General features: G+C 49.8%; 1 protein-coding gene across 2 annotated transcripts in view; it reads right to left on the bottom strand.

Annotated features, from left to right (window-relative positions):
* WDFY4 (WDFY family member 4) overlaps positions 1-14,751 on the bottom strand; it is a 1,018,342-nt gene that overhangs the window by 436,878 nt on the left and 566,713 nt on the right. For both annotated transcript variants that reach the window (XM_078642707.1, XM_078642708.1), the window contains one exon: positions 11,531-11,712. In XM_078642707.1, the coding sequence (XP_078498833.1) occupies positions 11,531-11,712 (182 nt within the window). The remainder of the gene's footprint in view (positions 1-11,530; positions 11,713-14,751) is intronic.

Raw genomic sequence — 14,751 nt, 5'->3', positions numbered from 1 at the left:
TATCTGGGAAAAAATGCCCACAATGTGGGGCACAAATGGTGCCACGCCTGGAATCCCCATTCCATAGCAAAAAACAGGTAAGGGTGCAATAATATTGCACCTGATAATGACCAAACTCAATGGAATCAGTAATTCTGGGTGTGGTATTGCTGGATCAGTATCCCCAAAACCTCATATTGACGGCCACCATTAGAAACCTCCATTGTCTTCCAGACGTATTTATATATTTATCATTAAACCAGGTTAACAATTCCTATATGCTGTAGTTGCTGAAGTTCAAAATTATAATGAAAAATTAGGAGTCGCTTGCATTATGCTATGCGGATCAGGGTAGAGGCTTACAGTGTCACTTTGATTTGTCAGGATATTCTTAATTGTATATTTGGGCAAAACTTGATTTAGTAGTGAGGAAGCTCTTCGTGAATTTTAAGTTGAGGTGCGAGTGGTGATAACATCTGGTTTTAATCCTCCACAGCTAACAAACATGTTGGTTGATACATTTGTAATTGACCTAGGAAAGACTCGAATTGGGTGTTTTTTAATCTCCTGGGTTATTAAATTTAAATAGTAAGGTTTAGGCTTCCAATGATTACATCTTGAAAGATGGGTTTGAATGCCGAGGCCTTAGAACTTTTGCACTGTACAGATTCAGTTACGATCTGTTCTTTTAAAAAAAAAGTTTTTGTCAGTTTTTTAAAATCATGTTACTAATAATTTTATATGGTGTAATTCTGTGAAGACATGACCAATCAAAGTAAATGAAATTAAATATATTAACATTTTTGGGTGTTTCGTAGAATGCTGCACCGCCGCCTTTGCAGCTGCTTAGCAGACTGCGATGGTGTACGGCAGCAGCATTATCTGTAGGTACTGTGGCATCTCACACAAGTTTCCCATGGACCCTGGGTGCCTCTCAGGGCCTAACTTGTAAAAAACATAAACGCCAGGGCCTGCGGTCAGCACTATAAATATTGGGTGTGTTGAATACCAAGGCTGCGTAGATTTGATCGCCCCTCATGCCTCTTACATCCAACAACAGACACTCCCTAACCCTTTAGCTAACTATTGCAGGTTCTTTTGCAACCCTGCCTTCTCCCTTTATTACTTTTTCCCACCTTTCCCTTCCTCTTTCTTTTCCCCTCTTTTGTGTTTTTACCCTTCTTGCTCTGGGTGAAAATCTGGCAGGTTTCTATCCCCAACAAGCATTTACAATGCAATGGTTTTGCCTTTGTTAAAGTTAGAGCTATTGGCATTGCTCTTGACATTATTTTTATTTATGTTTTTTTCTAACATAAATAAATGGCATTGTCATTTACAATGCCAATAGCTTAATCTCTCGCAAATGCCACACACAAACACACACAGAGAGCCCCACACACACAGAGCCCCCCCACACACACCCACACAGAGCCCCCCACACACACACAGAGCCTCACACACACACAGCCACACAGAGCCCCCCTCACACAGAGCCCCCCCACACAGAGCCCCCCCACACACTGCAAGCCCTCCCCACACACTGCAAGCCCCACACACTGCGAGCCCCCCCCCCACACACTGCGAGACCCCCCACACACACTGGGGATCAACATGAAAATAGGGCAATGACTGAGTTAGACCAAGAAGCAGGGGGTCAGTGTATTCTGCACTCCTCAATACGTTGAATAATAGTGGGGCTCACCAATCTATTGTCTTTGAATAAGTTAATAGGGACCCCATTTAGGCCCAGCACTTTGATACCTCCCTTCAGGGTAATTTTGGGGAATCACTACTATTTATGCTTCCTGGCATACACCCACACAGAGCCCCCCTCACAGAGCCCCCCCACACACACCCACACAGAGCCCCCTCACACACACCCACACAGAGCCCCCCCACACACTGCGAGCCCCCCCACACACTGCGAGCCCCCCCCACACACTGCGAGACCCCCCCACACACTGCGAGACCCCCCACACACACTGGGGATCAACATGAAAATAGGGCAATGACTGAGTTAGACCAAGAAGCAGGGGGTCAGTGTATTCTGCACTCCTCAATAAGTTGAATAATAGTGGGGCTCACCAATCTATTGTCTTTGAATAAGTCAATAGGGACCCCATTTAGGCCCAGCACTTTAATACCTCCCTTTAGGATAATTTTGGGGAATCACTACTATTTATGCTTCCTGGCATATCTATTAAAGTGGCGATGTTGTATTGCTTATAAAAAAGTGCCACACATTGATGCCGTGGGGTCATTGGGTCCATACACCTATCGGTCTCTTCAATCGGTGAATTTACAATTTTCCCCAAAAATTGAGAGTATTTTCTTTTATTGAAGGGAACGGTGTGTTTGCTTAAAGGGCTTTCGTGACATCAAAGCTAGGATTAGAATTGATACCAAGAGCTAGACATTACCAGCCTGTATCAGCTTTACACAAAACAGAAGTTAACTTTTTTACAATGGGCTTTATTTGATAAGTGCCCCGCCCATAGACCGCCCTTTTCCCCCATAGTCAGAGCAGTTGTGCCTGCTTTCCTGCGACTGTTGTCGTTCTTCAGAGCAGTCGAATGGAAGCTCCATAAATCATACTTTTAATACGCTGTACAATAAGTCTCAAAACGTGAATTCTGGATCAGGCCATCTAAACGTATAAAGCGTGAAAGTACACGTCTCCCACCGGAAACCGGATGCTTCCCTTGAATGGGGAGCGAGTTCCAGATGCGCAAAGAAGGTGCCATGACTCTCATCTGTCCTACAATAAAGTACACTATGACCCCACTAGCCACACCTAGCCAGCGTCATGGAAACCAAGGTTCATTCATAAAACTCAGCTCACAGGAATTTCCTCCCCTTGCCTGACCCCAGGCTGCTGTCAAGTCAGCTTTGCTCAAGGTGACAAAAAGAGAAAGAAATGGAATGTGAATTATGTAGCAATCTTGCACATAGTGCGCCTGAGGTCAACGACCCCACCAATAATGCAAATGACTGACAAAGGAGGGCACCGAGTAGGCAGGGGAGTTGATGGAGCACAAAGGCATGCCAGAGTCCGAGCTGTCAAAGACCTGGGAGGCAGGCGGAGACAGGAATGCGTGCAGAGAGGTAACGCTGGAAGCGTAATGGGGTGGCAGGAATGGGCAGACTGGCTAAGAAGTGGGCCAGCAGGGAGGCAGCAGCACTGACCAGGCATGGGTAAGGCTGGAGACCGTGGAGAGTCGGGTAGATGTGGCGAGCCGGCAGCAGCCACAGGGGAGCAAGGCCCGAGCACAGGTTAAGGTGATAAACTACGCAGCCTCCATTTGCCATGATTTGGAGTTTTTAGACCCTGGGCTTCCTTGTACTCAGTGTGGGGGGGGCATTATAACACTGCGGAAAATGGCCCACCCCCTGCTATCGATTCACCCTCCCACAGACGCAGGAAGAACGCCTCCCATAACTTTTTACAAGCGTGTCCGGCTGCCAGCTGAGCTCAACCGCAATTGAAATGCACTGTACCTTTAAGAAGTACCGAGGTCCAGATCTTGGTTCTCGGCGGGATAGAGCAGATTTCCCCTCAGTTATTGGGATAACTAACCCAAAACGCGGACCGGCTGTACGATGTTGAATGGCTGCACGCATTCAGCTTCACAGCTCCGCTCCTGCCGTCTCTTCCCCCGGGGCTCCCTCAGCACACGGGAGCCCCGCACCATCCAGCACTTCTCCTCCGGGGCTCCATGCGTCTCCGGGCGGGGGCGGGACTTCCGGCCGGCCGCGCCAGGATTGGCCGGCCGGCCAACCACTTCCGAAATGACGGCGGCTGCAATGAGGGCGGGTGCCGTCAATGCCAGCACAGATTCGGGGGCGTTCCCGAGAACAGGCTTTCGGCTGACGTAGCCAAAAGCCAAAAATTCTCGGGAACGCCCCCGAATCTGGTACGGCATTGACGGACAGGCCCGTCTTCCAATGGCTAGCCTCCATTTATGGAGCTAGCCAATGAAAGACGGGGGCCGTTCCTGTCTCCCATACCATACTCATTAGGTTTTCGCCTGCGTGAAAAAGCTGCGCAGAGCGCAGCTTTCGCCAGGCAAAACCTAAAAATGAGTGCCAGTGGGCCCGTCTGCAATCACCAGCTCAAATTAAGCCCTTGGTAACTCAACTGATGAGTGACAAAGGAGCTGAGCTGGGTTGTACCCATGAGCAGATATCCATCCCTCTTTTTCTAGCCCGTGAAGCTAACCAATGCCCCACAGGTTCAGTAGAGGGACTACTAAATGAAGAAGTCTTCAAACTGAGAGTTTAATGAAAGTCAACACAGGCCCTCATTCACCTGGTCACTTTGCACTCCTGCTGAAGGGGTGTCTGAAGCGATGTAGGAGCCAGGGACCATCGGAGGGCGTTATCAAACGTCAATGCATACCCAAACTATTTATCCCTATCCTTTCAGCATTCTAGAGAGGCAGTGTTTAGTTGGAAGACTTCAAATTTATAATGTTGAACAAAGTTCAGACGAAGAGATTAAGGTCAATTACCTGTAAGAGTTGGCTTTTATTTTCGAAGGAATGTCTTTAGTAGAGGGTTGAGGAATGTTTTTGAAGCTGCTCTGCACTGCAGTAGTTTGTCTTACCCATAGGATAATTACATTTAGGATAAAAACACAGCATTGCCTCGTGGAGCCGCCAAAGGACTTAGGAAACTGTCCAAAATAAAGAGAGAGACACTTCAGCAGCAAATGTCTTTGCAGAAACTTGGACAGGAGCTTGAGGCAAGAATAACTGCAGATTTTCCTAGTTTTCCTGGGTAATCCTGCCCATTTTGTCGCTCAGTCTGGAAAAACATACCGAGGCATGCACACCACATCTCCTGTATCCGGCTTATCAACCCCTTTGGGTTTAAGCTTTCTATTATTACCTAAAATGGGGTGATATTTTTACAGATGATATTTCGGACACAACATTTATGTCAGGCAATTTCCTGTCAATGATATTCTTGTGCCACAGCAGTGAAATATTAGCCTTGGTATTCAGCAGGACTCAGATCATTTAGATCTACAAAGATGTTGAGCAGACTCTCCAGTTGTCATACTATGTCCTATTACTTACCGGTAATCTTCATTACTCCGGGTCCCGTAGTCCTCGACACCTTCATACTTACAAGTGGAGATGATCATCTCCCGACAGAAAAAAACAAGAGGAATGCTGGGATACTAATACTGCCCCTCCCCCGGGAGTACATAAGCAGTACTTACCCAGCAGCCCTCCTGTACTAACAAGCCCAGACAGGAAGGCCGGCCGCCCGGGAGGGAGGGAGGGGCGCATGAAGGTGTCGAGGACTACGGGACCCGGAGTAATGAAGATTACCGGTAAGTAATAGGACATTACCCCCAGGTCCCTCCGTCCTCGACACCTTCATACTTACAAGTGGAGAATACCAAAGCAGACAACCCGGCCTTCCGCACGCACAAGCACACCCAGGAAACCACAACAAAAGCAGCCACCCAAGGGAGCACCGAGAAGGAGGAAAGGAAGACCGTAGGAAACAGCCGGCCCGCAACCCAGAACAGGACAACAGGGACAAGGACCGGAGACAAGGAAAAAATAAAAGGCCAGGGTCCCAAAGAAAGGAGGCCGCCAACCCGAGAAACCGGAACCCGGACCAGGAGCAGGACACCAAGACCAGCCAAAACAACCCACCGGAAAAGACCGCCCAGGCCATAACCAGCAGGAAGGCACACAGGGCCAGGCAGACCCACCAGGAAGACGAGACAACCCGGAAGAAAGCCAAAGAAGAAGCGGCCAACAGAGCGCAGGCACAAGCACCCAGCCCAAAAAGGAAGGAGAAGCACAGGCCAAAAACACGGCCAAACTCCCAAAAAGAAAGGACTCGAGCCCAAGAGACCCGAGGAGGAAACCCCGCCGAGGAGGCCCAGGAAGCAACAAGCACCCAGGAGCCGAACAGGACCGAGAACCCGACCCAAAAGACAGGGATGGGGAAGAACCCCAGAACCCAGCCAAAAGCCCACCAAACAAGGAGAGGCCAACAAGACCGGAAACCAGCAACAAAGAAAACTCAACCAGGTCGGGAACAGAGAAAGTGACCACAAGCCCAGAAAACTCCAACCCCAAAGGGAAGGAACACAAGGCAGGAGGGGAGCACAGAGCAACTGGGAAACCCCAGCAGCCACCCAACGAGGCACAGAGGGCAGCACAAAGAAGGCGCCCAAAAGACACAGGACCGCCCAGGAACCCCACACCCAGGCCAGGCAAGCAGCAAGGGCAGGAGCAGCGGGAAAAAGAAATCCCAGGGAGCACAGCACCCAGACCACAACCACAAGGCCCCAACCCAGCAACGCCGGAGAGGAGCCAAGCAAACCGCAAAAAAGAGGCCAACAAACCCCAACAGAACCGGGAAGCCAGGACCAGAGCCAAGCAAACCGACCACGCAGGAGGAACAACAGGCCCAAGCAAACCCCAGAAGAAGAGCAGAGGACCAAGCAGCAGGAAACCACAGACAACCCGCAGCCAGGAGGGAAGGACCCGCAGAGGCACAAGCACCACAGAACAGCACCCCAACCAGAGATGGAGGGGCAACCAAACAGACCCACACCGGGAACAAAGCCCGGGAAAGCAAGGGAGGAAGGAGCGAGCCAGGACCACAGAACCAGGAAAGAACCCGGAAAAGGCAGGCAACAAACCCCCAGAGCAGGCCAAAAAGGGTCAGCACAGCCCGAAAACCCAGAAGGCACAGCCCAAAGCCACACACAACCAGCAAGAAGCCGGCAGAACCGTAGCCACAGAACCCCACACAGGCCCACAACACCGGGAAAACAAGCCCGGGAAGAGAACTAACAGCAGGAGAAGGCCCAGAAGGAACCACCAGGAAGCGGCCCAACGCAGAACACCCTGCCAGGACCCAAAGGGACACCAGCAGGGAAGCAGAGCCCAAAAAGGAGCCCAACAAGCAGGAGCGGCACGCCCCAGCCAAAACCTCAGCCAGGCACCCACCAAGGGAACCAGACGAGACCAGAACAACCCATGGAGCAAACACACCCAACAGGAGACGGACCCGGAAGCCAACAGCCCCCAGCAGCCCCAGAAGGCCAGGCAGGGACCAACCCGGCCCGACCAAGCATAACACAGAGCAGACAGCGGAGCACGGGGACAGCACAGCAACCCGGAGAACAGGAGGCATGACAGGAACCGGCAGCAGCCCGGAGACCCCAGTCAGGAACAAACCAGGCAGGCACCACAGCAGAAACAGGAGGGGCAGACAGCCAAAGGCCAGCCCAGGGGGAGCCAGCGCAGAAGCAGCCAGGCCAAGCACACAGAAAAGCCCCCGGACAACACCAGAAGCCCCAAGCGGGAGCAAGGGAAGCCCACACCAACAGGAAGACCCAGGCAGGCACCACCAAGCAGGGAACAGACGAGAACAGGAGCAGGCAGGGCCGAAGCAGAACAGCCGAACCCAAGGCATCAGAAGCCACCCAAGCGCAGGCAGAGGGGGCAGACCACCGCAAAGAGCCCCCGGCAAGACACAGGCAAGCACCCATGAGCGGAACCAGGCACAGCCCAAGGGACGGGAGGAACAGGACCAGGAACCAGGAGCCCCAAAGGCGAACAACCACACAGAAGCCAGGAAGCGAAGAACCAGGACACCCAAGCGGAGCAGAGGCCACAACAGCCAGCCCGCAGCGGAGGCGAGGTCACAAAGGGAAAACAGCACGGCAAGCCAACCGGAACCAGGGGAGCCCACAGGACCCCCCCCCCCCCCGAGGAGCAGGAACACCGACCCACCACCAGGCGGGGTAGGCATCCCGAAGCAGAGGGGGAAACAGAACGCACCCCCCACAGGCCGTCGCCGAAGAAGAGAGGAACACCACGCAGCAGAGAGCAAGGTGCAAGCAAGCACGCAGGAAAACCCCAACAACACAGGGAACCCTAGTAGCAAGCAAAGGTAGAACCAGCGAAAAAAAGGAATCAGCCACCACAGAGGCGACCGGAACCCATGCCAACCCGAAGCAAGCCACAAACAGAAAGAGCGAACGCCCACAGAGCCGCCAAGAGCACGGGCACATCCAGAAGAAGAGTACCAAAGGGAGCAGACCCTCCGAACGCCCACCATTCAAAAACAGCAAGACCCGGGGCGGGCCAGCGGCAAGGCCGTAGACCAGGAACAAGCCACACAGGGGGAAGCAGCGTGGACTCCAGAGACAGCAGCAGGACACCCCAAAAAGCAATACGGGACGTAGCACAGCGCTGAACGCAAGCCCCCAACAAACCCCGGCACCCCCAGGAAGCACCGACCCAGGGACAAGACACACGCCAGAAGGCACACCCGTCATCACCCCAGGACCGGCACCAGCAGGCGAACAGAGGACCCACCAACACCGGACATCAGGATAGCAGCGGCCGGACTCGAACCCACGGGCAGGAGCGCCAGCGACACCAGAGGCACAAGAAGGACCACGGAGCCCAGCACCTCGCAGCACCTAGAAGAAAAAAAGTGTGGGTGAAAACAGCCAGAGCGGGGGCCAACAATACAACAAGGCCCCCACCGCAAATGTAAATGTGACAAAAACACATACACAAGCAGCAAAGGGACAAGACACCCCAGCGCTCCATGCCACATAAGCAAGCAAAAAAACAGAAGGCATACCAGGGTCGCAAATCCCCGAACATCCTCCCCCCCTCCCCGGCCGAGCACAGAAAGCTCAGGGAAAAGCAGAGGTACCGCGCCCAGGACACCCCAGGCAAAGGAGAGGCATAGGGGCAGCAAAGGCACCAGGCGCGACACATGAGGACACATGAACACGCTTAAGGCCATGGGAATAATAAGTGACCCGCCCAGAAGCACAGGACGCTGCGTGTCACCGCCGAGACCCAAACCCGGCACACAAGACTTGAGGGGGACCGCACCAGCTGGGAGGCTAACACCTCACCCCACAGCAGATGACACAGGCGGGCCAGCAAAGGGAGGACCAACAAACAGCAAGAATGGCGCCAACACCCCCAATGCATCGGAACAGAGGGCAGGGAACATGACCAAAAGGAACGTCCCACACACAGTGCTCATATCACCACAGGGAGGGAAGAAACACAGCCCCGGACATCTGGCATAAACCCTCCAAATGAGACATCAGGAATGTGAACAGGAAACACTCCAGCGCTGCCAGCGGCACTGTGTGGGGAGCCCACACAGCAGATCTAAACAGCTGCTGAGCGGGAGTCCCTGCAGCCCCCCCACCCTCCGGGGCAGGAAGAGAAGTGGTACGAGCAGAGAGCCATAGAAGCAAGGCTAGGTGCCTGCTGCTGCCAGTGCCGGGCCCCTGAAACAGAAAGAAAACGGGCAGGAACCATAAACAGGCAGGCAGCAGCATAAAAACAGCCCACCAAGAGCGCCAGGCAGAAGAAAAAAGGGATCCCGAAATCGGGACTCACCAGGAGTGGGGGCCAACCCCAGGAACAAGGCCCCCACAGCACCGCCGAGCAGAAGTCCATCAGGAGCCCATCTAGCAAGGCACGGCTCCCCGGCCAGGCTCGGGAAGCCGAGCCCGCGACCCGGAAGCAACCGGGAACCCCAGCACCAGCCACAAAGGGCCGGTAGGTGCAGGCAGCACACAGCAAAGCCGGGAACACTCCAATCCAAACACCGGCTCCAGAGAAAGACTGACTCCAAGCAAGCCCGGCAGGCCAGGAGGCAGTCCAGGGAACCCCACGCCCACACAGCCAGGCAGCAGGGCGGGGGGAGAAGAGAAGCACCGCCACTCAAGCCCAGCAGGAGCAGCACCAGCACACCATCAACTCTGTCGACAGACAGAAAAAAAGAACAGGAGGGCTGCTGGATAAGTACTGCTTATGTACTTCCGGGGGAGGGGCAGTATTAGTATCCCAGCATTCCTCTTGTTTTTTTCTGTCGGGAGATGATCATCTCCACTTGTAAGTATGAAGGTGTCGAGGACGGAGGGACCTGGGGGTAATTAAGTGGTATTTTTATGTTGCCTAATCATTTTACTTTGAAGTTGAAACATTTTATGCGATGTTCCTTATGCTAAACCCTGAGATGCAAAATGTATATGAAAAATCAAGAGGTAGTAGGCTCCTGACATATCTTCCTGGCTGCAGGTCTCCCAGAGGCCCAATGCATTGTGCCTTCATTTCTTCATTTTTAGATACCTTCGCATCAGCTGTTGCGCCCCTACCGAAAGGTGCGTGTGTGGGGGGGGGGGGGAGAGATTCTTACCTAATGTGTAGTTAATGTTAAAGTGGTGGGGTTTCCACCTCTATGCTGGACAAGGGTGTCAGTTCAGCTTGCCTTTGACTCAGGAGGTCCGCCCAACTCCGACAGTTTGGTATTGTTGATTAAATGTTCCTCAATTGCTTTTGTTTCAAACGTGATTTAGAGTATCACAAACTCCATTAAATGCCAAGATAATTTGTAATTTTAAATGCCAAAAGGAATAGCTACAACCTTGCAAAAGAACTGGTGAAATACTGAGGATCTGTTCACTGGCGATAGGATCAAAACACCAATTAAGCCCTAGTGATTACTACAAACATGTTTTGGGGTGGACTGCATAAACTCTGGATGTGCAATGGTGCGGCGTTATCTTTATCACTCCAAAAGTTATTTGTGGGTTCTACGGCAGGAATCAAAAAGATGGCTAGCCACTAACTCTACGGAAAAGGTGGTGAATGGCAAAGGCAGTTCTATGTCGGGATCATTGCACATGGACCTAGCGTTGATCTGCTCTTTAACTAGACAACATCTTCGGATAACGCAACTGTTCATTTCTCTTATGGAGAGACCAACAGGTAATTCCTGTTGGTATCCGAATGGCCCAAAGCCCTCCTATGCACAGGGATGGAACCAAAAAAGGTTGGATCTGATCTAAAAGCCCTTTTGAGTGCCTTAAGTTTGAAGCACTTTCAAACACCCATAAATTCCCCATTATCAAAATTTCAGTGCAAGTGACTGTGCGCAGAAATATTAATTTATGCTGCATGCAAATTGCCACTGTTCTCCCCTTTGTAAAGTACCTTCATGGAGGGTTTTGAACATCTTGTTAAGGTACCCGCTCAGAGCCCTGTTAATAGGACCTTCTTAAGGAGCACCTCTGCTCAAGAAGACAGCAAGATGAATTACACTGAGCAGCATTTAAAGGCCCAGTCATGTGATGTTGCGTTCGAATGCGAGACCTGCCTCTTCTTTCTGGCCCTCTGTTATTCATTTCACATCTTTCCTTTATTTTATGAAATATAAAACCTTGTGTTGATGATCCTTAGGGAGTTGTATTTTTGGAAAAATATGATAGTAATGAAATTGAGGGAACATCTTTGCTGCTTCCAGGACGTAAGAGATGTATGTTTTTTGTCTCATAAGTCCTCAAGGAAAAAACAGCATATTTTCACAACAGCTTCAAGGCAGTGTCTGAGTGTTAGCATGTCAAGCTTTCTTGAAAGGACCCAGCTGTACCATTTCTTCAGGGCCACACTTAGGATTCAAGGGGAAGAGGGGGTGGATAAGAAAATAGTAGAAGAGACAACCTCACTATGGAATACCCTTGGAGACTTACCTGCACTTCTTCAGAAGGACCACATTGCGGGGTCTGGAGGAACAATCCCGCCAGCAGTCGATAGATCTGCAGGTTCTGCACATGGTGCTTCAGGCATGCCTGCAGCATGGCGAAGCCAGATATGAGTTGAAAACAGGGTTCTGGCATGAGCACAGGGCCCAGATTGCTGCTCTTCAGATTATCTGTTACAATGGAAAAGAAAATGTGTGAGATGCCTTTCAGGCAAAGATGCCATCCTATCTCAGAGAAGGCAACATCGTTACCTAGGACAAAATACATTCTGGATCATAGAGGCCCACCACCGTTGAATGTGTGAGCTGCCAAGATGGATCATATCATAAAAACATATAAACAAGAAACTCTTAAATAGTAGGTATATACAATGGTACATGAGAACATTAGCAGACAATAGTTATGTCAGGAAATTCGAAATGTAGCAGAGAGTCAATAGTACATGACAGTAGAACAAAACAGCAGTGGTTAGTGGAATGCAGGATTGAGAGCAACGCTGTAACATCTGGATGCTTGGTGAGTGAGGGCGTCTTTGAGGAAGGTAAATCAAAGGCAGAGAATGCATCAATGTTGACTTGAGGGATCTCAATAAAGAAAAGACAGGAACGAGAAAGAGCGAGTTGGGACGTGATGTTGAGAATAGGGAGCCAAGGAAGTAATGTTTGATGAGGAGATAACTAAGTGAGAAGTCGAGGGTGTGAAGAACAATGAACTTCACAGGATCGGACACAGATCTTGGATTGATTTGAAAACAAAGGAGAATACGTTGAACAACCTTCATTTACCCAAAAGGAGAAGCAGCCTGCTATCAAGGGGAGGTTGCGGAGGAATATCTGGATCGTTTGTATGGGGCACAAATGGGAACTTTGAGCCCTTCCCCAAGGGGCTGGAAAAAGAATGCTGGGAGACCAAGGAGAACCATGAAGAGGGTCTTGCAATAACTGAGTTTGCTCCAAAGTAGGGTGTTTAGGAATGTCTTGATCAAGAAAAATGAGTGGTGTGGATCTTGCAGATATTTAGGAAATTATAGAGTCGAAGAGAGTGGGGTGCTGAGGAAAAGTTAGCTGCCAAAGTGAGTCTGCATGTTGTGTGCTCAGGAACAGAGCCTGAAGACATCAGTGATAGAAGCCAGAGGAAATGAGTGAGGGGATTACAGTATATAATTCAAATAATGTGAATGTTTTCTGTCGGCCAGAAGTTAGTGGCATCCGAGTACAGAAAAATGTAATCAAACATACTGAACAAAGGGTATTTGCCCTCAAATACTTCAATTCTTCAGGATTTAGAGCCAGCTGCACTGCACTGTAACATTGTTAGATCACGATATTATCCCTGAACTTAATACTCTACACTAAGTGTACAATAAATGTTCATTTGAGCATCTGAGACAGTACATACAAATTATGCTGTCACACATCAGACGTACATTTTAAGCTTGAGCTTTTAAAAGACAACTGCCACAGGGCCAGGCCAAAGGGGACTTATTTTAAAATGACATCAAACAAGAGTTCTGTACACAGCTGGCACCTGATTGAAGCGCAGACTTCAGAGATTAGTGACTAATTGTTCAGAGTTTCAGTGATGTGAATTTTGTTTTACAATACAACGGGCTCATTCTGTCCAATATTTTAAAACGTGTTTTTGAACAATTTAAATATCCATGTGATGAACATTGTTTACAGATGTGCATTTCAGACATCAGCATTGGGTTTGGTTGACAGAGGAAAGTTGTGGACAAAGCTAGAAAACCCCATAATAAACCCTTACTTGCCAAGCCACGTAAGAATGCTCGTGACAGCATTGTGAGTAGAGGTCTGCTTATCCTAATAGAGTTGTAAGTCCCTATAATTGTTTCTATGTGACAACCTTCTACTCATTTTATATTTTGGCAGACTTAGTACATCTTCTTGAGTAGGAGACCAGTGCCACAAGTCATCAGACAAGTGCTCGATGTGATTTTGCTGATTTGTTCAGGCTCTGTCAAGTGACAGAGGTACACCCAAAGTGGTACTCCTTTTAACAAGGGCACCTACCACTCCAATGACATGACCAGTGGGGAGATTGCCTATTGGGTCTACCTGGTAAACCCATGCCATTGTTGAACTCACCCTTTTGAATGGAGATTGCAAGACAGTGTCTTAATTCATCAGAGGTGGGGTACCCCTGGGCTGGGGATCCACAATGATGTGTGTGGTTCTTATGGTTGTAGGGTGCTCAATAGGGTTTGTTGGTAGTCAGGCTACTGTCTCTGCTTTTTCCCCTATCAACACACACTGCACTCCTGAATACTCCACACTTGTGGAATTCTTTGTAAATCAAAGTTCAACTTTCTGGGTTGACTTTGCATTCATGTGAAAGAAGCAGGGTGGATTCGTTATTGCTCAAGAGACCAGGACTAAGGCAGTTCCACCAGTCAGTCTTTAGCCAAACAAGATTAACATCTGAACAATGAAAGCAGGAAAAGGTACGGACATGACTGCTACACATTATACAATTTCATGAGCTACCCACCCGGTCAGAGCAGCATGGGTTATGTTCTACTGGAGAAAGAAAACCAGAGCTAAGCATCTGATTGGCCAGAATATAGTCTGAAAGATCAAAACACATTTGACTGTGAGTGCTCTCCTGTGACTACCTGCCATAAAGATGTGGCACACCTAAATGGAAAAATGCATTTTCTCATGGTTGGTTCCTCCAAAGGTATGAGGCTAACTTGGAACATGAATGGGCACCTGAGTTCAAGCCAACCATCACCTTGTTGAATATAAGTTGAACTAATTGGCTTATCCAGGATTATCCATTTATTTAACCCCTTCCATGCTGATGACGAGCTCAGCTCGTCATCAGCATTACCTACCCTGTGTGGATGACAAGGTGAACTCGTCACTCAACATGTTGATTTTGAAATTCCAGCACACAGCGGGAAAACCGCTAGCGTGCAAGTGGTTAAGGAGTTCTGTAGATCTGTACAGAGGAAGGTGAGCTTGAGGCAGAATTCTCGGCTGTTTCCTATCGACGTGGAAGGATCATACTACTGAGACTGAAGAAAAATCTTTGCTGCTTTTGACTGTGACAAGGAAGCCTGTGTGTAAAGGTCCTGCATTGTTTAGTCCACAGCATCTTGTAAGGTCAGAGACCAAGGGAAATGCTGTAGGGGTTACCCTGATTTACCTCAGAATTACAAACCCAAATGTTGAACTGGTGAACAC

This window comes from Lissotriton helveticus, chromosome 5_1, assembly GCF_964261635.1.
Source record: "Lissotriton helveticus chromosome 5_1, aLisHel1.1, whole genome shotgun sequence".
Taxonomy (NCBI): Eukaryota; Metazoa; Chordata; class Amphibia; order Caudata; family Salamandridae; genus Lissotriton; species Lissotriton helveticus.
The sequence above is the reverse complement of the archived record's forward strand: the minus strand, read 5'-3'. Positions and strand labels throughout refer to the sequence as shown.